At 49.0% G+C, this 23,437-nt stretch overlaps 5 protein-coding genes and 4 non-coding genes across 9 annotated transcripts; 8 read left to right on the forward strand and 1 right to left on the reverse strand.

The window, feature by feature from the left end:
* Positions 1–242: 242 nt before the first annotated feature.
* On the forward strand, positions 243–2,420 carry BO79DRAFT_273821 (multicopper oxidase family protein; the record flags this gene model as incomplete). Its single annotated transcript, XM_025687543.1, has 8 exons — positions 243–594; positions 648–764; positions 818–1,146; positions 1,197–1,230; positions 1,270–1,354; positions 1,406–1,594; positions 1,653–2,070; positions 2,127–2,420. The coding sequence occupies 8 exons, from the start codon at positions 243–245 to the stop codon at positions 2,418–2,420; spliced, it is 1,818 nt and encodes a 605-aa protein (XP_025536137.1).
* Positions 2,421–2,571: 151 nt separating this feature from the next.
* Positions 2,572–2,643, forward strand: BO79DRAFT_t207. The gene has a single exon. It is a non-coding gene; the product is annotated as a tRNA-Gln (tRNA).
* A 1,248-nt stretch (positions 2,644–3,891) lies between these two features.
* BO79DRAFT_201489 (Auxin Efflux Carrier superfamily) lies at positions 3,892–6,185 on the reverse strand (the record flags this gene model as incomplete). Its single annotated transcript, XM_025681577.1, has 4 exons — positions 5,522–6,185; positions 5,296–5,462; positions 4,015–5,228; positions 3,892–3,961 (listed from the first exon to the last, which is right to left on the reverse strand). Exons 1-4 carry the CDS (start codon positions 5,802–5,804, stop codon positions 3,892–3,894), a joined length of 1,734 nt encoding a protein of 577 aa, XP_025536138.1. The 5' UTR covers positions 5,805–6,185.
* A 3,519-nt stretch (positions 6,186–9,704) lies between these two features.
* On the forward strand, positions 9,705–11,824 carry pbs2 (mitogen-activated protein kinase kinase PBS2). Its single transcript, XM_025689321.1, has 2 exons — positions 9,705–11,353; positions 11,409–11,824. Exons 1-2 carry the CDS (start codon positions 9,797–9,799, stop codon positions 11,790–11,792), a joined length of 1,941 nt encoding a protein of 646 aa, XP_025536139.1. The 5' UTR covers positions 9,705–9,796; the 3' UTR covers positions 11,793–11,824.
* Positions 11,825–12,720: 896 nt separating this feature from the next.
* Positions 12,721–13,766, forward strand: BO79DRAFT_156359 (aromatic alcohol reductase; the record flags this gene model as incomplete). The annotated part of the gene is made up of 3 exons (XM_025678816.1): positions 12,721–12,753; positions 12,830–13,011; positions 13,067–13,766. 3 exons carry the CDS (start codon positions 12,721–12,723, stop codon positions 13,764–13,766), a joined length of 915 nt encoding a protein of 304 aa, XP_025536140.1.
* Positions 13,767–15,089: 1,323 nt separating this feature from the next.
* Positions 15,090–15,161, forward strand: BO79DRAFT_t208. Its single transcript has one exon. It is a non-coding gene; the product is annotated as a tRNA-Gln (tRNA).
* Positions 15,162–16,304: 1,143 nt separating this feature from the next.
* Positions 16,305–16,376, forward strand: BO79DRAFT_t209. The gene has a single exon. It is a non-coding gene; the product is annotated as a tRNA-Gln (tRNA).
* A 769-nt stretch (positions 16,377–17,145) lies between these two features.
* On the forward strand, positions 17,146–17,217 carry BO79DRAFT_t210. The gene has a single exon. It is a non-coding gene; the product is annotated as a tRNA-Gln (tRNA).
* Positions 17,218–21,164: 3,947 nt separating this feature from the next.
* BO79DRAFT_201495 (glycoside hydrolase family 16 protein) lies at positions 21,165–23,371 on the forward strand. Its single transcript, XM_025681578.1, has 3 exons — positions 21,165–21,640; positions 21,694–21,968; positions 22,113–23,371. Exons 1-3 carry the CDS (start codon positions 21,553–21,555, stop codon positions 22,914–22,916), a joined length of 1,167 nt encoding a protein of 388 aa, XP_025536141.1. The 5' UTR covers positions 21,165–21,552; the 3' UTR covers positions 22,917–23,371.
* The last annotated feature ends 66 nt before the right edge of the window (positions 23,372–23,437 follow it).

Below are 23,437 nucleotides of genomic sequence, written 5' to 3' on the forward strand. Positions count from 1 at the left end.
TGGTTGAATCTTGTTTCAAAACATCGGTCAGTGGCGGACCTGAACATCACTTACTCAATCTGTTCATACTGACAGGTACATGTATTCTGTAGTTTAGCCACTGTTTTGTTTCTGGACCCACATGTATTCAAAATGGCTCATAGTCATGGTCCGGGTTTAAAGACACACGGGGATCGAACAAGCATGCTGGGTCTGATGGGTGATGTGGAAGAATGCAGAACAACCTACCAGACTGTCAGAAGATGAAAGAACAGGGGAGTATCTTGTTAGACTCGCAGCAGTCACCGTCGTTTCGATTACGACGATTGCCATGGGGTATTGTATTGTATCCGGCTACTATATGTGGCCTGATCCTTCTGCTATTCGTGGCACAAATTTCGCAGCCAAGCCCTCTACAACGCTTGATTCCATCGAGAGTCTCGAATAGTCAGATACATCCAACTGTACATGGGCCCGATGTATCACGTCCTTTTATCGAGCTCCATCCGGGGGATCATGTATACCGCAATCCTTCAACGCAACATCATGACTGGGTAGTGACTGCCGACCATCGACGCCCGGATGGAGTGCTGAAAAGGGTTTATGTGATTAATGGTAATTCTTATACTCTTTTTTTACGTCAAGCCACATACTTATGTACAACTTAGATTTTTTTCCTGGACCGACGGTTGAAGCACGATCTGGTGACCGCTTGATAGTAAATGTGACCAATCATTTGGAGGAGGAACCAATCTCCATCCATTGGCATGGAGTACATATTGAGAGTAAGTTAAGTGCTTGGGCATAGTCTGATCTGCTTGACTAACAAGTCATTTAGATGCTATGGATGGAGCCGTTGGTGTGACACAACGTCCTATCCCTCCGGGGTCCACGTTTACCTACAACTTCACGATTCCAGCAGATCAAAGCGGTACATTCTGGTACCACGCTCACTCGGGCCTTCTCAGGGCCGATGGCCTATATGGGGGGCTCATCGTGCATGAACCCTCTCCTAAGCCAACAGTCCGGGGACTGTTGGCTCGTGCAGATCAGCAGGAACTTGGCAGCTATGATAAGGACATCCTACTCTTAATTGGGGATTGGTATCATCGATCGGCAGATCAGGTCTATTCCTGGTATATGCGCGCCGGGTCATTTGGGAACGAGGTTAGTCTTGCCATATAATCTTATTGAGTACGACGATTAACCCCAGACAGCCCGTCCCAGATTCACTACTGATCAATGGAGTGGGTCACTTTGATTGCTCTATGGCTGTCCCTGCACGGCCAGTGGACTGTATCCTTCGACATATGAACGTCTCATATCTGGATGCGAAGGGAGATGCAACGTACAGAGTCCGAGTGGTAAATACGGGGTAAGTTGTACGCCTACCAATGATCAGAAGTAATAGCTGACTGGCAACTAGCTCCGTTGCAGGATTTAGGCTAGGTTTTCAGAACCGAGAATTTACGCTCATTCAAGTGGACAGCATTGATGTTGAACAACAAGATTCAAGTTCAGCCGGTATACTTTACCCGGGCCAGCGTATGGACATTATACTCCGTCAGAGTCCAGACGAAACTCCAAGTTCGTTGACGATTGATCTAGATAAAGAGTACGTCTTGCCCGGTACCATGGTTCAAATTGCGCTAACAGACGGTTAGATGCTTCAGGTACCCCAACCCAGCTTTGACATCTGTCCAGACTTTCGATATAACGAATTCACCAAACAATCTGTCGTCAGGTATATCTTCATCAAACAATACGATATCACTCTCCGAGGTCGCCACGAGAAAGTCACTTCTCTCCGGTCTCCCCGCAAAGGCGCATTCAACCCACGTGGTGTACACTAAGATCGAAAAGCTCTCCATAAACCACAACGTACCCTATGGGTTCTTCAATCGAACTTCATGGAGGCCTCAGATTGACACACCGCTGATTGATCTTCCCCGCGAAAAGTGGGATAGAAATCAACTCGTGTTATCAACAGGGTCAACTACTTCGCATCCCGTGTCGTCCGATCAAGACCAGGACGTGTGGATCGACCTGGTAGTCAACAATCTAGACGATAGTGGCCACCCATTCCACCTGGTATGTTTCCTCCTCGCTGTCGAGTTGGTCTTTTCAACCAAGCTAACATCAAACAGCACGGCCACCACTTCTACATCCTAAGGACCTACCAAGCATCCGTAGGCTGGGGCGCCTACGATCCTTTTACAGATGCCCATCCACCTGGTCTAGCTCCACATCCCGCTAGCTCATCAAGAACAGATTCTCCCTATGACCTCTCCCGCGCGCAGCTACGAGATACGGTCTATATCCCCAGCCGCGGGCACGCAGTCTTGCGTTTCCGAGCAGATAACCCAGGAATATGGTTATTTCACTGCCATATTATCTGGCACCAAGCGAGCGGGATGGCAATGCTTTTGCAGATCGAGTGAAGCAGTAGACTACTCAGACTAGATACTTGTATATAAAACGTTATCAAATCAGTGACAGATGCCAATCACCTGAACCAGTATTGCACAAAAGACCTTATCTACTTTGCTTATGCTTATGTAACCATAAAGGCTTGCCTCTTTCAACAAATACGGTTGTGTAGTGTAATGGTTATCACTCTGGATTCTGATTCCAGCAATCCCGGTTCGATCCCGGGCACGACCTTTTTGCATTTATTTTTCTTCCACCTGACATGTAACATATGGCATGGCATGTATTTTTTCTCTATCCTCAGCAGGTTTTCACTCTCATCCAGATGGCATAACCTGTTCCCTAGGCGCCACCGTCGTCCAAACACTCTTTCGCCACTATGATATGAAAGGCGCACAGGATGATGGACTTGTAGATCAGTACATTATTACTTTGTTATAATAGCAGCTAAAACGAGCAATAATAATATTACTACTAATATCATAATATATATATTCCCCAATAAATATACTAGCACAATATATACCCGGCAGCCACATATACCCCCATGACCAACAATGAACACACAACAAACACAACACCCCAACTAAAGTAGTACTATCTCACACGACCTCACCATAACCTGATTCAACATTACCATGATATCATACCGCCACAGTATCACAAGATAGCTATTGTATTACCATCCCCGACTATACCAGAGTAAATTAAAATGATCGCAAGTATCAAGTAAAGTAGTACTAGCAAAAGCACTACTACCTGCCACGTAAGAACCGAACCTACAACCAGAACTAAACACTACAAAGTACCAATAGCCAGCACCTACCAACGCTACACAGCATATCACTATATCAAAAATGCAGCAACTAACTACGTAATACATCAACCAATAAGCATAAGTACTTCATACTGAATTCTCGGGCTCCCAATAGCGGGAAAGCCGGTAAGCAACAACTTCCCCCCAAAGAGTCACGCTGCATGCTACCCGTGAACTTTATTCCTGGGCAGGTGATATCCTTCATTGTACTTTGTTTTTGTAGTTGGGGAATCATAGGTCCCGCGTTTCTTACTGCATTTGTCTTGATTATGCCCCCTTGCTTTAGAGTTCTGTGAGGGGGGAGGGGTAGATAAGGTGGTTGTTGTGGCGCTTTTGCTTTGCGGTTTGGTTCTTAACGAGTCAGGGGTGGTGTTTGACCATATCGCTCCTTTGCTCTTCAGGATCTGGTGGCTTTCCCTGAGATTCTACTATGTAGGAACAAAACTTGGTATGTACTAGGTATCTCGAAATCATCATTGTTAGGCTAACATATCGGGTACAGCCACTTGGCCGCTCCAATCTGGTATCTTTCCCATCCATGCCAATCCATACTGCTGTCAATAATACAGTGAACAAGGAACTGAAAAAGTAGAAAAAGAACACTCAAACGCCGGATCACCCTAATAATATAGATCGATGCAGTCGAACAAAATAAGCTTCATATCTCAGGAGGCAGACGCCCATTCGACAACCTCCAAGGCGCACATTACGAGGATAAGGGTTGAAGGGAGGATCCTATAGGTCGTTATTAGTGGTTGATTTGTGGATGCGAGCTTGATGGTACTTACCACACCACATAGCTCTGGAACAAGAGCTTCGACATGGCGCTAACGTAGACATTGTTGATTTGGCAAATCTGCGCCAGCTGAAGGGCCGACGGAGCTCCAGTCAGGAGGAAGCAGACGATGATAAAGATCGGATCGTCCAGAATGCTGATCGGCACATACTTGGCCAGTAACGCAAGGATAGGGGCCATGATGATTGTAGGAAGAAGCATGCGGGCCACCAGAGAAGCGACAATCAACTTCTTCTCTTCCTTGGGGTGCTCCACATCATCCAGTGCCTCCTTAGGAAGCGTGTTGCGTTCAAGGTTGGCTCCCAGAACAACGAGGATTAACGGCACAGCAACCTGACCGTTCTGGTTGATCGCGCGGGTAACAGAATTGCTCACAAAGGTGCCCTCATCGAAGAACAAGGTCTGGAGCGACGGTACCGAGGCGACCACGATCGAGACAAGCATGGCCCACAGGGGAGGGTTCATGAACTCCCACAACCCATGGAAGAACCTTCCGATCCAGCCTGTGCACACGGATAGCACCTTCTGCATCCTCGTTGGCAACCGTCGAAATATGGCCCCAGTCCCTTTTGACCATCCGCTGGCGATGCAGCTACGGAGTCGACGAAGGGACGCCTTGACGCGGGCAACCAGACCCTTCTTCTCGTAGCTCTCTTGTACAGCGGGGAATGAAAGCATATCCCCGGCGGAGCTTTGTCGGGGCATGAATGGCGCAGGGGGAGCATCAAGCAGGGGCGGGCGGTCGGGATCTTCCTCGCCACCGCTACGGGACGACACCTTGGAGTAGGGATAATCTCGTGCGGTCACGGGTGTTTCTTGACCAGATGCGAACGCATCCGAGTCCTCCTGCGAAGCTCCGGATGCTTGCGTCTGTTCATCGAAGCTTCGAGTCCTCACCAACGGCTCATCTGGATCAACTTGCTCCGGGTTGTCCGTGTATCGCTCCTGGCCCTGTCCAATGAGGGAGGTATTCGGGTCCGGTTCTGCCTCTTCCAAGTAACGTTCACGGGGGGCAAGAAGCACGTGGTAGCCCCAGCTCCACCGCACAAGCTGTCCGAGCTGCTGGAAGATGAGCAGATATAGAATACCGCGAGCGGCTACTTCGTCATCGTTATCGTTCGGGACGCGATCCCAGTGAAGACCCTTGAGAGTTTGCGACAGGGACATGACAAGGGAGATAGGGAGCGAGTTCGAGTTTCCGAAAACCTAGGAGGATTGCCAGGGGTCAGCGAAAAGACAGGGAAGAAGTCAAAGCACTGGACATTGCACTTACGGCCATGGCGGCGACAAAGTTGGAAGGGCGTTTCTTGAGCCGGAGACATCGCGAAACAATAAAGGCGCAGGAATAAGAGACCAACGTTTGAATAACGAAGATGGCCGGGATAATAGCCAGATCAGTAAGCTTCTCTGCTGTGAGCTGGGACCCAAGCTTTGTGAAGACTAACAGTTGTGGTCAGCTGAAATGTGAAAAGTACGATCAAAGAAACCAGGCAACTTACTCAGGCAGGGCGTGAATAAAGTGACGTTGAGGTTTGCTACCAGCTTCTGGGCGTCCGCATCGAACATGCCCTGTTTGGCAGCAAAGTAGCCCGGCAAACTCACACAGATGACCTCGAGGACAGCTTCGAAGACCAAAAGGACGAGGTTGAGGAACGAGGGGTGGCTCGAGTGTGGGTTGCCATCTTGAAGGAGGGCGGGATTGGCGCCCATCTGGGTCATGAACTGAGAGGAGATTGACGGGTAGGCATTTTGAAGAGATCTAGGGGCAGTAAAAATGGCCATCGACAAGAGGGCGGAAGCACGAGACAGCCAGGGTGGCAGAGAGGGAACAGGCAACTAACTCTAGGAAAAATCTGGGGAAGGAAAGATGAAGAAAGGGAAGTGAAAGGGGAAGTTTGGATGATGGGGGATGACGACGCGAACGGGAAGCAACCACAAGGTAGTCCTGATGGGCAGAAACAGAGAGAGACGATGGCGATAATGCCGTCGAGGATGATGACGCCGATAGATAACAAAGGTAGGCAGGCGGTAGGCGAATAGGATTTAGAGTTGGCACTGCACGGAAGCACGATTGGATTCAAACAGTTCAACCTAATGCGTAGGTACAGGACTAAGGGCCAGAACAGACCCTTTTGGAGCCACTAACAGTATACACACCAAGATAGTATAGATAGATAACTAAATTAGACTCCAATGAATGAAGCGGGACGCCGACGGGTTTAATACCAAAGCCGATCGTGTCGGTGAGTCTTTGACTGTCTGTCTTGCCTTCTCTGTCTCTGTTGAAATCTTCTACAAGGAATTCCCAAAACATCATCGTCAGGCTTTCCCGGACTCTCTGGACCCGGGAGGGTCCCAAATGGCCAATCAGAATCGTTTGTAGGCGAACGCCCAGCCCAGTTTCGCGCTGCGCCCAGACCCGCCAAGGCTTGGGGCCTTCCACTAGATACCTTTTTAGTACGGGCAGAATAAAGTCAAGTATGGGAGAGTAGTAGTACTACTACTACTGCTCTAGTTCTATGAGAATTCATGAAGAGAGCTAGTTTTATAAAGGTAGCTGTCATGGAGAGCGGGAATAAGTAAACATGAAGCCATCGAAAAGCAAGCTCTTGAAGGACGGGCTAGTACTTTTGTCCCTCCCGACGGATGACGGCAGAATATCCACCAGGTAGGAGAGAGCTTCTCAGCTTCCCCCTGCCATTCGAGATGCTTGGCAGTGTGACACAAGTATCGACCATCGGAATCCCTTCGGCGGTAGACTAACCGCGAGATAAGACATTCACTTGGCGAGAATTTTACTAGAAGCTGAATGAAACCCTTCTCAGTAAGGAGAAAGGAACGTGTTGTTAACTTTCCTGCGAGTTGAGTGGCCATAGTGGGAATAGTCGGGAGGAGTGGTGTAACTACTACACCAAAGTACAGCCAACTAGCCTCATAATCACGAAAAGAGTTAGTATAGTAAAAGCAATATCACCACATACGTGTCTATTCTAAACATGACTGGTCTATTTGGTATATCCCTTCTTGTTCATTACTCTGCCACATAGTTAATATCCGACGCGACAACTTTAAAGCAAAGCAACTCATCATGATGAAAACTCCCACAGCGGTTATGTCATGATCGGCGGCCAATGATAATGCAAGCTGATATCACACCCGGTCTTCTCTGGTCATCCTTTTTTTTTTCTTCCAGCTCACATTTCCGCTTCCATTCAAGTCAAAGGGAAACCTTATCTGTTTCGCAATCATCTTCTTGAGAACCTGAAACAAGTGGTTCGATCTCCACGAAACCTTGCCACTTTCCCCAGATGTCCGGAACCACAAGGGATGGAAGTGGTGTGAGTCTCATTCCTCCAATGCGGCATTGCGCAACTCTCTCTCCCTCCCCCCACTTGGACACTGCCCGCCGCTGCCGAGGATCGACACCGCTAGCTGCTGCATTGGCTTCGGACTCACAGGTCGATGTTGGGGCCTATCTTGCTTAAACTCTACAGTAGTCCAGATAAGTAATTTATTAATAGACTCTGGGGCAGATTTACTACTTCTTTTTTCTACCATCATATTGCAGCATGAATAGCACTACTACTGTACCAAACCCTCACGATGAAACGGTACCTTCTTCGTTTTTGGTTGGCCTACCATCCGTAACGCGAAAGACCTGGCTTAAAGCCAACACCCAATATACCAAGTACCAATAAGATAGTCTTTTGAGTTCTTCGCAGTATGGCCCGCATTCAATCCCAGGACAGCAGATCCACTCCAGTAGTTGCACTAATAGCGCCCTCTTGGCATCAACAACATATCGGAACTGTGCAGTGGGATAGAAGTAAGGATCCACTCCTAGAGTTTGGGATGCTTCGGAGCATTGATTCATCACAAGGTTGCTGTGGACAGGGAAGGAAGCCGGGTGCGAGCCCGACAATGAGAAACGTTTATATGTTGCCAAGACTGGGGAAACCCTGATAAGACAGAGGCAAAAAAAAAAATAAAAACGCCCAGGGCCGGGGAATAAGTAAAATGGTTGACTGATCAACTGGTGGCTATTACTCAGGATATTGCTGCAATCATTGCGGTGACATAATCATGCCAGTTATTGCGAGTGGCTCCCGCCGAGGACAAGCCCCATCCGATCCTCAGCTGAAGATTGGGAACACCTCCGATAGGGCGTTGCACACCCACTGATGATGTCTACTACTGCCGACCAACCCCGTTATCCCCATGGATCTCGGGCTTCTATCACCGACCGTTGGCCATAATTTGGTCGACGAAAACGATCTCGGGCTTTGAACTGATGGGTGCTCAAATCCCTGTGTATGAGGTAGCTACTGCTTTGTAGGAGGCAAAGATTCTCGCGATCCTCGGTGGTGGCTATGATAAGAGGGAGAGGGGACCACTGTTACACAGGGGGTGGGTGGTAAACGAGCTGCTTCATATGTCATAAGCCACAATATCTGATCCTGGGCATCCCGGGCTAATCATGTAGGGAGTAGTAATGCTACTACTTGTTAGTATCTCCGGGATGGATTGATCAGCTTACATGATTTTATTTCTCTTTGGACTGCAACCCGTGGAATGGGACCCGTACTTTGGTTAGGTTCACCCCGGCCTAAGGTAAAAAAGATCGGGGATCCATCGGCCGACGGGGGTGGCGATATTCAGGCAGAAACAATGTTGGTTGCCACGTTCAGAATTCAGGTTGACCACGGATGCTTGCGTGAGCCAATTTACACTTCGCAGCTGAACGGTAGGGTTGAGTAGCGTAGACGAGATGAAAAAGGGCGAGATTAAATAAAGTATTGCGTAGACATTGACTTTGTGCCTGAGGTGCCGGTGTTGGCACGTGTGATTGGGCGGTCGGGGACTGGGACAGCCTGAGGCGACCGGGAGGCAAGCCTGGCAGATTTGCTGGGCCCCATCTGTCTCGACTAATCACAGTCTCTCTTTCCTCTCTTTCCCATCTTATAACCTTCTCTGTTAACTTATCCTTCCCTATCCTCACCTTTCCCTCCCCTCCCGAGGCTTGTCGGCCGTTGCTCGCTTTCTCTCTCTCTCTCTGTGCCGCTATCTAAATCTTGCTTCTCCTTTCTTTTGAGCCTGCATCATATCTATCCTTCCTCCCCCCCCCCTCTCTTCCCATCCATCCCCACCGGTTTCGCCTCCAAACGATTCCTTTAACAGCTCGTTCATCCATCTCTCTCTCTCTGCACGGTTATTTTTATTGCCTGTCATTCCCACCCCCCACTAAGTACCGTCATCGACCCTCTTCCCCCCTCTCTCTCTGTCTGTTTCACGTTCCTCTTCTTCTACCACTGTACTAAGTCCTGACCTCTCTTCTACCTGCCTTTCTTTGTCTTCTTATTGGTCACGGAGTTCAAGCCGCCCGACCAATATTTTTGCGAGGGATCGCACCATCTGTTCTCCATCCTCCCCGTCCCTGTTGTGCCTTGTTATCAGCTTGCTTGAGGACAGCCTCAGGCGTGCCCCGCGTCGACGAAACCTGCTTTCCTCTCCTCCACTTCCCCCCTCTGGAAAAGCGTTCTGGCTCCACCAACATTGAACTTCCTCTCTCTACTGCCAATTTTATTACCATCTATCCTCACACATCTTTGATAGCTTCATTTTTCCGCTCTTTCCGATCTTTCGTTCCCTCTCTTCAATCCCCTCCGTTCATGCACCAAGTGCCCCGACCTCCGTGAGACTGTTTTGACGGCACTCTCGGACCACTGCGCTCCAGCTCCCGATACCAATTGTGCTGTTCGAATACCTCCTCCAAAATGGCAACAGAAGGGGAGCCGATCACGGACATCTCGTCCAGACCCCTGTCAGATATGGATAACCGCTCCGACACCACCGACGACGACCTCTCACCCTCCCTAGCCACGACACAATCGTACGCTTCAGTACCCTCCCTCCGCCCGACTCTCGATAAACCCTCAATCACCCCGTCGTCGACACATCTAGGTCAACTCAACGCCGCCCGACGCGGTGCTGGGACGCCTCAAAATCGTCCACAAGCTTCAATGAGCGGCGCGCAGCCGGGGGGATTGAATCAGGATATATTAGCGAAGATGAAGGCTTTCTCATTGTCTCGACAGGGCGCCCCGCCCTCTTTGGCGCATGCCAATACGACTGGCTTGGTGCCCCGGGCTTCTCCGGTGGCATCGGGTGGCAGTCCAGTATCAGTACAGCCTTCACCAGGCGCAAATGGCCCCTTGGCAGGTGCTTTTGCAGGCCGGATACCTCCCACCGCTGTTCGTCCCGGTACCAAAAACTGGGTCTCTTCGCCTTCTGTGCCTCATGGGTCCCCCGGTGGCAGCTCTCCTAAGCCTGGTGGTCTGGCCGCGAAACGTATGAAGCCGGGGTTGAAGTTATCGGACGCTACGGGTCTGAACGGCTCGCCGTCGCCTGGGCAGCCTGCCAACGGCGGGCCTGCTCCCCCCGAAACCGCATTCAGCAAATATTCAGAATTCATTGATACGAAATCGGGGACGCTCAATTTCAAAAACAAGGCTATTCTCCATGGCGGCGGTATCGAATTCTCATCAGGTCAGAGTTTCAGCATCTCCTTAGACGAGGTCGATCGTCTGGATGAATTAGGCAAGGGTAACTACGGAACGGTGTACAAGGTTCGCCATAGCCGTCCTCACATGCGCAAACCTGGGATGGGATTACGGGGGATTATAAGTCGCAATGAGGATGGCGACTCCACTACGACGTTCGGAGTGAAGACGGAAGGTAACCTTTCTGGAGTTGTCATGGCGATGAAGGAGATTCGCCTGGAGTTGGACGAGAGCAAGTTCGCTCAGATTATCATGGAGTTGGAGATTCTTCACCGCTGTGTGTCTCCATTCATTATCGACTTCTACGGCGCTTTCTTTCAAGAAGGCGCAGTCTACATTTGTGTTGAATACATGGATGGTGGCTCAATCGACAAACTATACAAGGAGGGAATACCCGAAAACATCCTTCGCAAGGTAGCATTATCCACTGTCATGGGCTTGAGGACCCTCAAGGACGACCATAACATCATACATCGCGATGTCAAGCCCACGAACATCCTCGCCAATTCTCGCGGACAGATCAAGATCTGCGATTTCGGTGTGAGCGGCAACCTGGTTGCCAGTATTGCCAAGACAAACATTGGTTGTCAGAGCTACATGGCCCCTGAGCGCATTGCAGGTGGGGGTGTGCAGCAGTCTGGGGCAAGTGGAGGCGGAACCTACAGCGTCCAGAGCGATGTCTGGAGCTTGGGCTTGTCCATCATCGAGTGTGCCATTGGTCGGTATCCATACCCGCCCGAAACCTTTAACAACATCTTCAGCCAGTTGCACGTAAGTCATTGCTTCCCTTGTATCTCATCATTCACTATACTGACAATCTATAAAGGCCATCGTTCATGGTGACGCGCCAACACTCCCTGAAACGGGCTACTCTGAAGAAGCACACTCCTTTGTCCGCGCATGCTTGGACAAGAACCCAAACAACCGCCCATCGTATAGCATGCTCCTGCGCCATCCCTGGCTGTCGTCGCTTATGCAGCCTCCCACGAACACCGACGCCGATGATACACCAAACGGCTCGACGAGGGAGGGTGGATCCAATGTCACGGAAGATGAGGAAGTGGCAGCCTGGGTCAAGGAACAGCTAGACCGTCGCCAGCGTGGCTTGATCCAAGACGCAAGCAAGCCTGCATTACACGCCGTCGCCCTAGATGCCGTTCCTGGGAGCCCTCTCCTTGATGACCCCTCCGCTATTTCCGCTCAATGTTAACATGTTTCATGGTCCCTTGGCCTCTCACAAGATTCGGCCTTCATTCTGTGCTATCATCCTGTTTTCAACATGCATGCGTCTGCGTGAGGAGATGGCACTCGCTGGCGCTGGCGCCGTCTAGCCAAGCTGTCGCATGAGGCTCACACAATAGGGTGTGCCTGACAGCTTGGATATCTCCCGGGTTTAAGTCCTGTTTTCGGAGGGTAGCGATGAAATGCAGCTGCTTACGTCGTTCATGCTCCTTACTATTGATGTATAACGAATGTAGAGACATAATACGCTAGCTAGCTAGAAATGTCATGATGACAATGGTGGAACATTGCATGCGCATGAGTGATTTGAGTAAAAGGCAATGACTCCGATCGTCTTTCGCTTTCCCAACGTAACATCCCTCAAGACAAGGCATGGGCGACATCATCAAACACTGTAGGAATGGCAGAAGAGACCAGAAGGTGTAATGCTCAATATGATGAGTATCCCATGGCGGCTCCGCTGTCTTGCAAACTCGAGTAGGTATTCATGTCGCATCACGTCCTCTCTAGTGGGCAAACGGCCATCAATGCTATAGATATTCTTCTCGGAGGCTCAGGAAAGAATGTTATTCTGCTGGCTGACAAAACGACACTCCGAGAGTCCGACTCTATTAGTTAATCCCACTGGAGATTGCTTATCAAATTACTGTGGGTATGCAGATGCAGTGCAGTAACTGAGCCCAATTCGGGATTGATCTCAACCCCGAGGTCGGCATGTCGGTACATCGGAACGCCGACTTGGAACCATCGCCGTTGAAGATGATCACCATATGAAGTATATAGTATGAGGAATGAAACCAGTTAGAGTGGTTAATCTGTGGAGTATCTTGCAGTATTTCTAAGACATCCTTATTCTGATCTCCTCTGAGCATCCGCTTATCCTCTCTTCGATCATCATGACTACTATCAGGAAAGTTTCAATCATCGGGGTACGTCATATACTTACTACTGCCACAAGCATATCAACCCATACAACCATCATATCTAACTGAATATACCCTACAGGCCACCGGCACCCTCGGATCCCACATTGCAAGCGCTCTCTCAGCAGCCGGCCACGAAGTCACCGCCATCCAGCGCAAGGACTCGGACAAGCCAGCTCCCGCAGGCCTCAAGGTCATCAAAGTCGACTACCAGAACAAAGACGAACTGATCTCTACCTTTACCGGTCAGGACGTCGTTATCAGGTGCGTCCATAACTAACCAATACCATATCTATCTACCTAACTAACCCCTGCACAGCGCCGTCCCCTCCCCCCAACTCACCTCCGAAAAGACCATCATCGACGCCTGCATCGCCGCCTCCGTCAAACGCTTCATCCCATCCGAATTCACCACGATGATGGAATCCCCCCTAACCATCAACCTTCCCATCGCCAAAGAAAAGGTTCTAATCCGCCAGTACCTGAACTCTATCATTCCAGACACTTCCTCCCCTACAACCTGGACCTCCCTCAACACCGGCGCTTTCTTCGACATGGCCCTCAAATACGGCGTCCTGGGTCCTAACCCCATGACTAAGAAAGCTGTCTTCCACGATGGTGGTGATAAGAAAATCGCCGTTTCACTGTTGAGTGATATCGCCACTGCTATTGTTAAGCTACTAGAGCCTACCAATTTCGAAGCTGCTGCTAATCAACCGGTTTATGTTTGCTCGGCTGTGGTTACGGAGCGGGGGTTGACGAAGATTGTTTCTGAGGTTCTAGGGGTGGATTTTGGGATGTCGGAAGATGTTAACGTGAAGAAACTTATTGAGGAGTCGGAGGAGAGGTTGAAGAAGGGGGATATGTCGGCTATTATCAATTTTTATTATCAGATGATGTATGGGGAGGGGTACATGGGTGGGGAGTTTATGCGCTGGAATTGGAATGAGAGGTTGGGTTTGAGGATTATGGATGAGGTGGAGATTAGGGGTGCGGTGAGGGAGATTTTGGAGGTTTAGGGTGTTGTGTTGGTTGTTTTGTCTGGGTGGGTGTCTTTGGATAGAAATATAGATAATATTATAGAGCTTTTCTGTGTGTATGAGATAGTAATTTGAGGCATGTATGCTATTGGCCTTAGATCTGAATTTAGCTAGTCCTGGGTCGGGTATATATTCAGCGGTAATTAGATTTGAGTGATTAATTAGAGAGGATAACGAAATAGTAAGATTGAGTATAGTTATTATGGACAGACCTTGTCTTCTGGTAATCTTGATATATTATCATTTCAGTGAGTCGCGGTCAGTTGTAGTACAAGTTATCGATAGTTAGCAATAGTCACTGATAGTTAATGTCTGTAAGAAGATCGTGTAACATGAGTCAGTATCTGGACTTTAGGTATTTCCATCATATGACCGCCAGACATTCAAAAAAGCAATAGTCACATATGATGTTTCTTGTCTATTTGTGACTGCATCACTCAAATCAATCATTCATTGGGTACTTCCTCTTGCAGTGCTGAGATGGTGGTGTTACACCGAAATATCCAAGGAGATGATCAGCGATATGAGACTGAAGAAGAAGAAGAAGAAGAAGAAGAAGAAGAAGAAGAAGAAGAAGAAGAAGAAGAAGAAGAAGAAGCAATATGATTTAAACTAAGGCAGCCCTTCATTCAGCTCGCACTTATAAACATATAAATACTCTCAGGGTTATCTGATACTTTACAACAGTCTAAGCAATCTCTCTTCTTTCTCCTCTTAGAACACTGCGAAAAACGGACTCGCTGCTGGCATAATGAAGACCGTCTCTTACCTACTCGCTCTTAGTCTTTTGGGGACTCAGGTCCTTGCTGGACCATCTTGTGTATGAGTTTGCCTCCTGGCAGTATATGGAATTAGCACAAGGGTCTCTATAGTATATGCTGACACACTTCGCTGGCTCAGCCTGGCGGTAATAGAACGTACGGATGTGAACCAGATTGCACCCCAACATGTGATGATTTAGACCTATGCTACCCGCCCAGAGTTGTCACAATGGAGTGCAGATTTGTGTGTCGATGTATCGTGGGATATGTTCAGACCGATGTAAGTATAATCGAAAAGTGTTATTGGCATAGAATAGCTCAGCTAATACTTTTACGGACTCTCGATTGCGTTCTATCGCAGGATTGCCCAGCTAGAAGTTTGGAGGGAATCACCGAGACACTTTGACGGGGTACTCATAGATATCAGTCTGGACGCTTGTAAAATATACATTCTTCGTGATACCTTGTGATCATAAACCCTGTGCCCAGCCAGATATGTAGAATTATCTGGCAAAATTCAAAACATCATTTCAACAAATACGGTTGTGTAGTGTAATGGTTATCACTCTGGATTCTGATTCCAGCAATCCCGGTTCGATCCCGGGCACGACCTTTTTGTGTTTCTTTTTTCTTCCCCCTGTGACCTCTGCCTGCAAGTCCTGCAAAATAGCAGGCATTTATGATCGTAATGCATGAGTGTCTCTATTACCAGTGTACCGTCATTAACTGACTCCCTTTGCATGCCCATAAATTATCCTACTGGGTTTGCACGCCCAACCCAAATTCCCGCAGACTACAAATTCAATCATTAATACAACCCGACAACCAACCACAAAACACCTCTAACATTGGTACCCTAGTACCCTGGAACCCCAGTCCTTGGGAAGTCCAGACCCCTCAGCCAACGGCTTTTCTCATACCCGCTAGTCCCACGGCTCACCTACCGAAGATACGTCAACAGCCCTTCCACGAGCTATGGATGGCCATGTGTCTGGCCAGGGCCGTTCCCCACATATGAGGCAGTTCCACAATTGACCAGATTATGGGATCTGGTCGAGGCTTCTGATCTAGACTCGTCGAAACTAAGCCCACACAAAGCAGCGGGGTTGCCCTGCATAGACTTGCATGCACACTTTGTACAGAGAGGCTGAGAGAATTTGGTTCCATTGCTCGGCTACCTTTACTAATATGTACTTTGGGCCGATTCGGTGGAAAGTATATCTGCATGTTCTGATACAGGGTCGGATGCTTTCGGTATTGTGTGGAATAGGTGGACAAAGGATTGTGTTTCGTTTGGGCCACCTTATAGGGGTGTGATTGACGGCAATGATACCAGTGGGTTGATTTACTTACGGTCTTGTGTCCTTTTGTTTCGGTACTATTGTGATGGGCAGCGACCACTAAAAAATTTTAGACGATACGGAGGTGCTCGGTGATCTCGGCGAGCTCTAGATGAGTCCTGGCAGGTCATTGATTTTGTTGGCTCCTCGGGTGATGTCATTCAGTACGCTACTTATATATTTTCCGTGGGTGACCATTACTACACAACTGACGATACCACAACCATCAACATCATCCTCTCTATCATTCAAAGACGCACGCCAGGATACGTAGGACGTCAACCACACAACTCCCCATCTATGAACCCATGCAGGACAGTCCTAGGCATAAAGACCACCTGTAGTATACTCCCAACCCTATACAATCAGCTTCATAATCTCAAGTTTTCTAAAATTGCGAATCTCCGAAACTCCCAGGTCGTATGGGGTAATGGTTATCCCTTCGGATTTTGATTCCGACAATCCCGGTTCGATCCCGGGTACGACCTTTTTGCTTCTCTGTCTTGGATCATAGTAGAGGAAGGAAAGCAAGGTTGTAAGGGACCGTAGTGTATGATTTTTATGGTGGATGTGTTGGCAGAGTGCGGGTACATGATACTTGCCAAGTAGACAACGATTGGATCAGTGATGAGTGATGTATCACGTGTAAAGTGCTTCAATGACGAAGGAGAACAAGCAATCACCTGCATTGCTATCTACCGGGTATTTACGATGTCAATGGCGTGCAGGGTGCTTGTTAGTGATATGGCTGGACCAAAAGTATATCTGACGGTTGACTGCATGTACCTGTGAGTGCCGAGAATCCGATAGCTAGGAAGGAATTGTTGACAGACACAAGGGCTATAGCCTTTGTACCCCTTACTGGCCAGGGATATGCCAGGGCCCGGAGAATACGATTGGATGGGTGCTGGAAATGAAAGTTTAGGGATTGACGACATACATATAGGTACCTTGCATTTGGGAATGTCAGACCGAGCACAAGCCATCATGAAGAGTAAGTATACCGAATGAAGATATAGCGTGACAAAAAAGTGACCACACGCAAGTCTATTACTAGTCGCAGGAAACACAGGAAAATTGGGCTCACCCATTCTCATGATAAAACGGAACAGCAGCCCATCACAACACTCACCATCATATATCATGGCACTTTTCTTACCAATGCATACAAGCAACTAAGATACATACCTACCTGAATTTTTCTATTCCCTATGAGTAGCATCATATAGCCAAAATAATCGCCGTTTCAACAACTAAGGTTGTGTAGTGTAATGGTTATCACTCTGGATTCTGATTCCAGCAATCCCGGTTCGATCCCGGGCACGACCTGATTTGATTTCCTTTTTTGCTGTCCTACAAAGCAGCAGACATAAGTAGCAATCGATAACAGTTAGTTTCGTTCTCGTCAAACTACACAGATAACCAATGAACTAAACCGTTGCACTAGAACTCCGGGAGAAGTTTCTCAGAATGGAACCATTCCAAAGCTAGAGGAGCCTATGACACCAACCGCTTCGCCAGGTCATACATACATTAATTTAGATTAGGCTTATCCACATACATGTCTGGTTGCTACCTCCTGTGCAGTAGTATCGTTTTTTTACTACGGCGGGAGGGATAGTAGTAGGAGGCGTGCCTGCTCTGATACTACTATCTATGTATTTAGTTGGGATAGTGGTTTGTCTTACGTTTTCATTTGCGACAATGATATCTAGTATCTACTAAACTCAAACCTCCTCCGACACTAATGAATCTATGTATAGACCTTCAATTTCCGAGTAGACTACTAGCTAAGACAAAGAAGCACTGCCCCGAAATAATGTCTTGAATTTAAGCTTCCGGGTGGTCCAATTTGCTTCTTTTCCTTCCGTTCAACACTGTCATGTTCTTTTTTTCCCGGGCTTGTTGTTATGCCGGCTATTTTTGGGCGGTTGTCTTATCCATGCTGTGGGGAATTAGGGCACCGCGTGCTATCGGTCCGGTTTGTGATGGCGGTATTATTCCTGCAGATGTTGCTTTTACTAGTCCAGACTGGAATCTTCTAATGCATGGCTAGGTGGGTGGGTTATTGAAATTTTGTTTCGGGCGGGGTTGGGCCACAGGGACAGTACGCTCTAAATATTGGGGTAGTGGTGTATATGGAGATAAAATACGAAGGTTTGAATTACGATATTGGTCATATGAGCTAGTTAGAAAGGACTGATGCATAGTAGTAGTGTTATAAGGTTATTTTTAGGCTTTGAGGGTAATAGTAACTGATTGCTATGGCGCAGTAGGTTGAATTTCTTCACCTTGTTGGGTATAGTAAATAACGAAATGCAAAATGATAGCAATTCCACATAGGAAAGAAAAAGAGAGGCTGGTTGCTGGCCTGTTTGTTGTCGCCCTTTATGCGGGGCAACTGGCCTAGCACCGAGAGAAGCAAAACACAAACAAGCAATAGTGGCGGTCCAGCGTACGTGGGTACGTACGTCACTAAGCAGATGGATTTCTCTTTAGTGTCGAATACAATGTCTTAACTCCGACATGTTGCGCGATGTCGATTTTCTCGTGCTTTGTTCGGAAAATTGCGAGACAGGTGCAGCTGCATATGGCACGGCTTTGCGAGATGGTTTGGCTGGCACCTGTTATTGATCGCTGTGGCGCGGCCGAGGTCCCGTAAGTGGGATACGTAGTGCCCTCCCGCTTGCGTCGTCGATCGACCGGCCCTTTCCCGTTGCGGTCCCATACAGTGCGATCTTTCTACTCATTTTGCGTGGCTGATGACAATGGTGATGAATGGTGGTTCTGAGCTTTGCGAAAGCAGTACCCAGACTGGCTTCAAGTAAGTGAAAATTATCGGTCTGGATGGGGCGTTGGGATGCCGAGGCGTTGTTCGGGTGGGGCATGCGGTGTGGATTATCGTTGATATCGTAGGGAGTCAAAAGACCGTGGACTCGATGGCTTTACGACCTGAGTAGATAGGTATGATGCCGTGATCCGAGATGATAGTACGTTCGTTCAAGACCGTGGTAGATAAAAATCCCACAGTCTTCGATCAGTTGACATAGACCATCACCGCAAAGGAGATCAGACAGAAGCAGAGCGGAATGTAGACTTTCCGGTCCATGTCTGGATCTAGCGGGGAAGAGGAGGATGCAGCGCCGGCGATAGAACGAGTCCGATTAGCGCGATGGATAGATTTGCTAGGTTTCTGAACCATATTCTGATGGAGGAAAGACAGAGGCTTGAACCTTGCAGGACCGGGGGGGGGTTAGTTGTCCTTGACAAGAAGGTGGGAGGGGAAGAAGATAAGGGGGTTTGTGCAAAGAAGAGAGGGGAAACAAGGGTCGGGTGATCAACGTGGCGCTGGATTGGGATTCGCCCAACAAGATGCGCATCCTGAGGCACGCCTTCCCCAACCTTTCGCGGCAGGCAGAAACTAGGCATCTACAGGCATCAAGGCGGGAGACAATGAAGCACGTGATTTAATGATTACATGTGGTGAGATAAGCCCGTATGGTATGGTAACTGCAGAAGTTCAGCCCCCACAGATAGTTTGGATAGATTACGGCAGGTGACCGAAGGGTTCGCGGAACTCGGAAAGGTTGGACAATCCAAGTATCCAACAAGCTGCACCTCATCCACTGCATCCTCTAGCTTCATCCGTGAAGGATGAGGGGTTCATGACGGCTCCTGTCGTCCTCCCTCCTTCAGGGGACGGGTTAATTAAATGAATTAAACGACCTCCCCTATCTGTCTCAGATTGAGGCTGATGCGCCTGACAGACACCCTCTGATTTTGATTACCCTGTCCACCTGTACTTCTGACTCCTGCACGTTATTAGCTCATTTCCTGGTCTAATCTCCAGGAAATTGAGTAGAAGCGCTCGGTAGTTCGGACCCTCTATCCGAATGCGTCTTCTTTATCGCTGATGGGCTGAGGGAGTGGGTAAGTAAGTTCCTGACTCTCTTGATTCCTTCTCAGGGCCAGAAACATGGTCCTTTTCGAGTCGCCTTCAAGCTCTTTGTTATAATATTATCCGGCTGAGACATTCTTCTCTTCCTCACCTCCAAAACATTTGGCCAACCGAGATGGCGCTTAGACGAAGATTCTATTTATTCATTTGCCAGACTTATAATCTTTTCTCCGGAGTGTTGTCCAACGCCGGTAGAAAGTTTTGGAACGGTCCCTCCGAGGGCAAAAGTTGTGCTTATTGCACCCTGAATTAGTTAGGGTCCTTATTTTTAATATTCTAGTTTTTATTTTCGCATTACTTACGGCCAATGGATGTTAGTGGTATTATGACCATTAGATTGGACTACTGTGTTTACATTTTCAGTCTGTTCTAATGGTTGAACCACAGGTCCAATGTACCTGATCCATGGCTCGCATCGATTGGCCTCAATTGCATCGCAGCGTCAATGCTGCGACACTTCTCTGACAGGATCAGCAAGCGGGATACCCAACTGTTGGATCACAGGTGCGCGGAAATTATATGTGCACGATTATGCGACCGTGGCAAAATCGTGGTTAAATACTTGGCCCCCTTGGCTCTCGGAGTTATTGCATCGTTGCCTAAAAAGGACCGACACCAACTTGCTCCACGGTGACCCTATCGTTACCACCTTGTAGTAATTATCCACTCCTTCGTCGGATCCTAAGCGAATGACATCTTGGACTCCTTCCAACCCTTGGCTAAACCGTTGATGACCCTCGGTTTCAAGGAGGAAAAGACAGGTGAGAACAAGGGGGATGAGAAAAAAAAAATCATCTGGAAAGGGAGGATGAAAGCGGCGCAGGGGACCGAGGGAGAAAAACAAGAAAACAGCAAATCAGAGCGTGTGTAAGACACGCGGCAGGCACAAGCTTTTGTTCCTCTCTCGCTCCGCCTTCGTATAGTCTACAGTGTGTACGCACTACGCAGGACACACAGTGCACACGCCCTCGTTGCTTTCCCCGGCCGGTCAGCGCAACGAACGATCCTCCCGACCGAGTCGAAAAGTGGATAATGCCAGCCTCTGCGGATGCGCATGCGCCTATCACAGCCGCCAACACTGGCTTTCTCACTGGGGCCGTCTCCAGTCGAGACTCCACTGGATCGATGTCGTCCTTTGCTCCTCCTTCAGTCACCGTGTCTGACCACCTCAGCCGTGACGCAGACCTTGTTCAGTGCCTGCCCAGAATCCTCGCAAGGCCAAACCAGGGGATACAACCTTTTTGCCCCCAGTTATCATCCTTGGGTCTAGTTGGCTCGACGTGACTACTCCGTAGCGGATGAAGTCTCCCTCAGGGGAAAGTATTAATATCATACAATTTGTCTCCATGGCGGCACCCACTTGGCTAGCATCATTCACTGTGACCTTATTAGTACCAGTACTCTGCCCACTTCCCGGTCCATCGTAACGGAAGTCTAATATTCCCCTCCTCTTCCCTTTTTGGTTGCCCGGGTTCCTGGGTCTGTCGTTCGCTTTCTCTGCTAGACTCACTTACTAGTTACTTCACTACTATTTAATACATTGAGCATCCCCCGACTCTACCCGCCTCTTCGATTTCATACCCCGGACACACACAAGCAGGAGTTTGTTCCTTCGTTTGGTCTCTTGCTCTAACCCTCGTTGTTAGCATAGAAGAACCTTCTAGTCTGTCGCTTCTGGCATTTACCACCCCCACAGCTACAACATCATGTACTTCTCCAAAACTGCCGCCGCGCTGGCTGCGCTGCTGCCCTTGGCCACCGCGCAGACCTATACGGACTGTGACCCTCTTAACAGTACGTTGCTCTTGTTCATACCCATTTTTGTTCAGAGCTAACCGAGCAATCAGAGACCTGCCCTGCTGATACGGCCCTGAGCTCCACCACCTTCACCACTGATTTCACCTCTGGCTCATTCGGTGGATGGATTGCTACCGCCAACAATGTCACCTTTACCGATGAGGGTGCCAACTTCGTCATCAGCGAGAAGGGTGAAGCTCCTACCATTGAGACCGACTTCTACTTCTTCTTCGGCAAGGCTGAGGTTGTCATGAAGGCTGCCAGCGGTACCGGTATCTGCAGCAGTATCGTCCTCGAGTCGGACGATCTCGACGAGATCGACTGGGTAAGCTCTCAAATCCCTCTCAGTCTCATAATTTATCATTTTACTGCCCCTGTTGCCCCTGCCAACCCTATCATGCACGCTCAGCTGCACCCTTATTTCCCAATATGCATGGGGTAGTTAGGCTAACCAAATTGGGATATTCAGGAAGCTCTTGGTGGTGACACCACTCAGATTGAGACCAACTACTTCGGCAAGGGTGACACCTCCTCCTACGACCGTGCTACTTGGGCAACTGTGTCGACCCCTCAGGAGACCTTCCACACTTACACCGTTGAGTGGACTGAATCCGCCACTACCTGGAGCATCGATGGCACTGTCGTGCGCACCCTTGCCTACAGCGATGCTCAGAGCGGTACTCGCTACCCCCAGACTCCCATGCGCCTGAAGCTTGGTATTTGGGCTGCTGGTGACTCCTCCGAGCCCGAGGGCACCATCGAGTGGGCCGGTGGTGAGACTGACTACTCCGACGGTCCCTTCACCATGACTGTCCAGTCGGTCTCCATCACCAACTACAACCCCGGCTCCTCCTACACCTACTCTGACAAGTCTGGCGACTACACCAGCATTGTCGTCAACAACGGCACCTCCAGCTCTACCACCGGCTCTACCACCAGCTCTAGCTCTAGCTCCACTTCCACCTCTTCCACCAGCTCTGGCTCTAGCTCTACCTCCACCTCCAGCACCAGCTCTACCTCTGGCTCCGGCTCCGGCTCCAGCACCAGCTCCGAGTCCAGCACCAGCGCCTCCAGCGCCGCCGCCGCCGGCTCCTCCTCTGCCCTGATTGGCTCTGGCTCCTCCAGCAGCGGTTTCTCCGCCTCTGCCTCGGGCTCCGCCTCTGCTTCCTCCAGCGCCAGCGCCAGTGCCTCCCCCCTCTACACCGGTGCTGCCACCCAGGTCGGCGCCTCCACCAGCCTTCTCTTCGCTGGTCTCCTCGCCGCCCTTTTGTAAATTTGACACCCCCTTCATCATCGACGCCCAATCCCTGATGCAACAACCTTTTTCACTTCTTTTCCTGGGTCGTTTGGACACTTACACCTACCCACCCACCCTTTCCCCTGCTTTCACTGCATAGCTTATTTGGAACCGTTGGAAGTACATATTATCTGAAAGAAGGAGGAATTGTCTATTTGGTTTTATCTTCCCACCTACCCACACTGGCTATCAGACGGAAAGTTAATTTGCTTTCTTGCTACTGTTTTTTACAATGCTGTCGGTTGTTATCTCGGAATGAATCATCTTGCTCGCTTTTTTTTTCTCCCTGCCAATATTTTGCGAAATGGGTCTTTTTTTTAACTTTGGTTTTAATTTTGTCTTTTCCCGGACGGACGCTCCTTTGCTGGACAAAATCAAAGACTTAATTTTAGCAGCTCAGAAACTTAATGATATCAATTTAAATCCAATGTAACCCGAATTCCATGTAACTCATATGATAATACTACGTACGCGCCGTGCTACGCTGTGGTTTCTTG

This window comes from Aspergillus costaricaensis (assembly GCF_003184835.1).
Source record: "Aspergillus costaricaensis CBS 115574 unplaced genomic scaffold BO79scaffold_33, whole genome shotgun sequence".
NCBI lineage: Eukaryota > Fungi > Ascomycota > Eurotiomycetes > Eurotiales > Aspergillaceae > Aspergillus > Aspergillus costaricensis.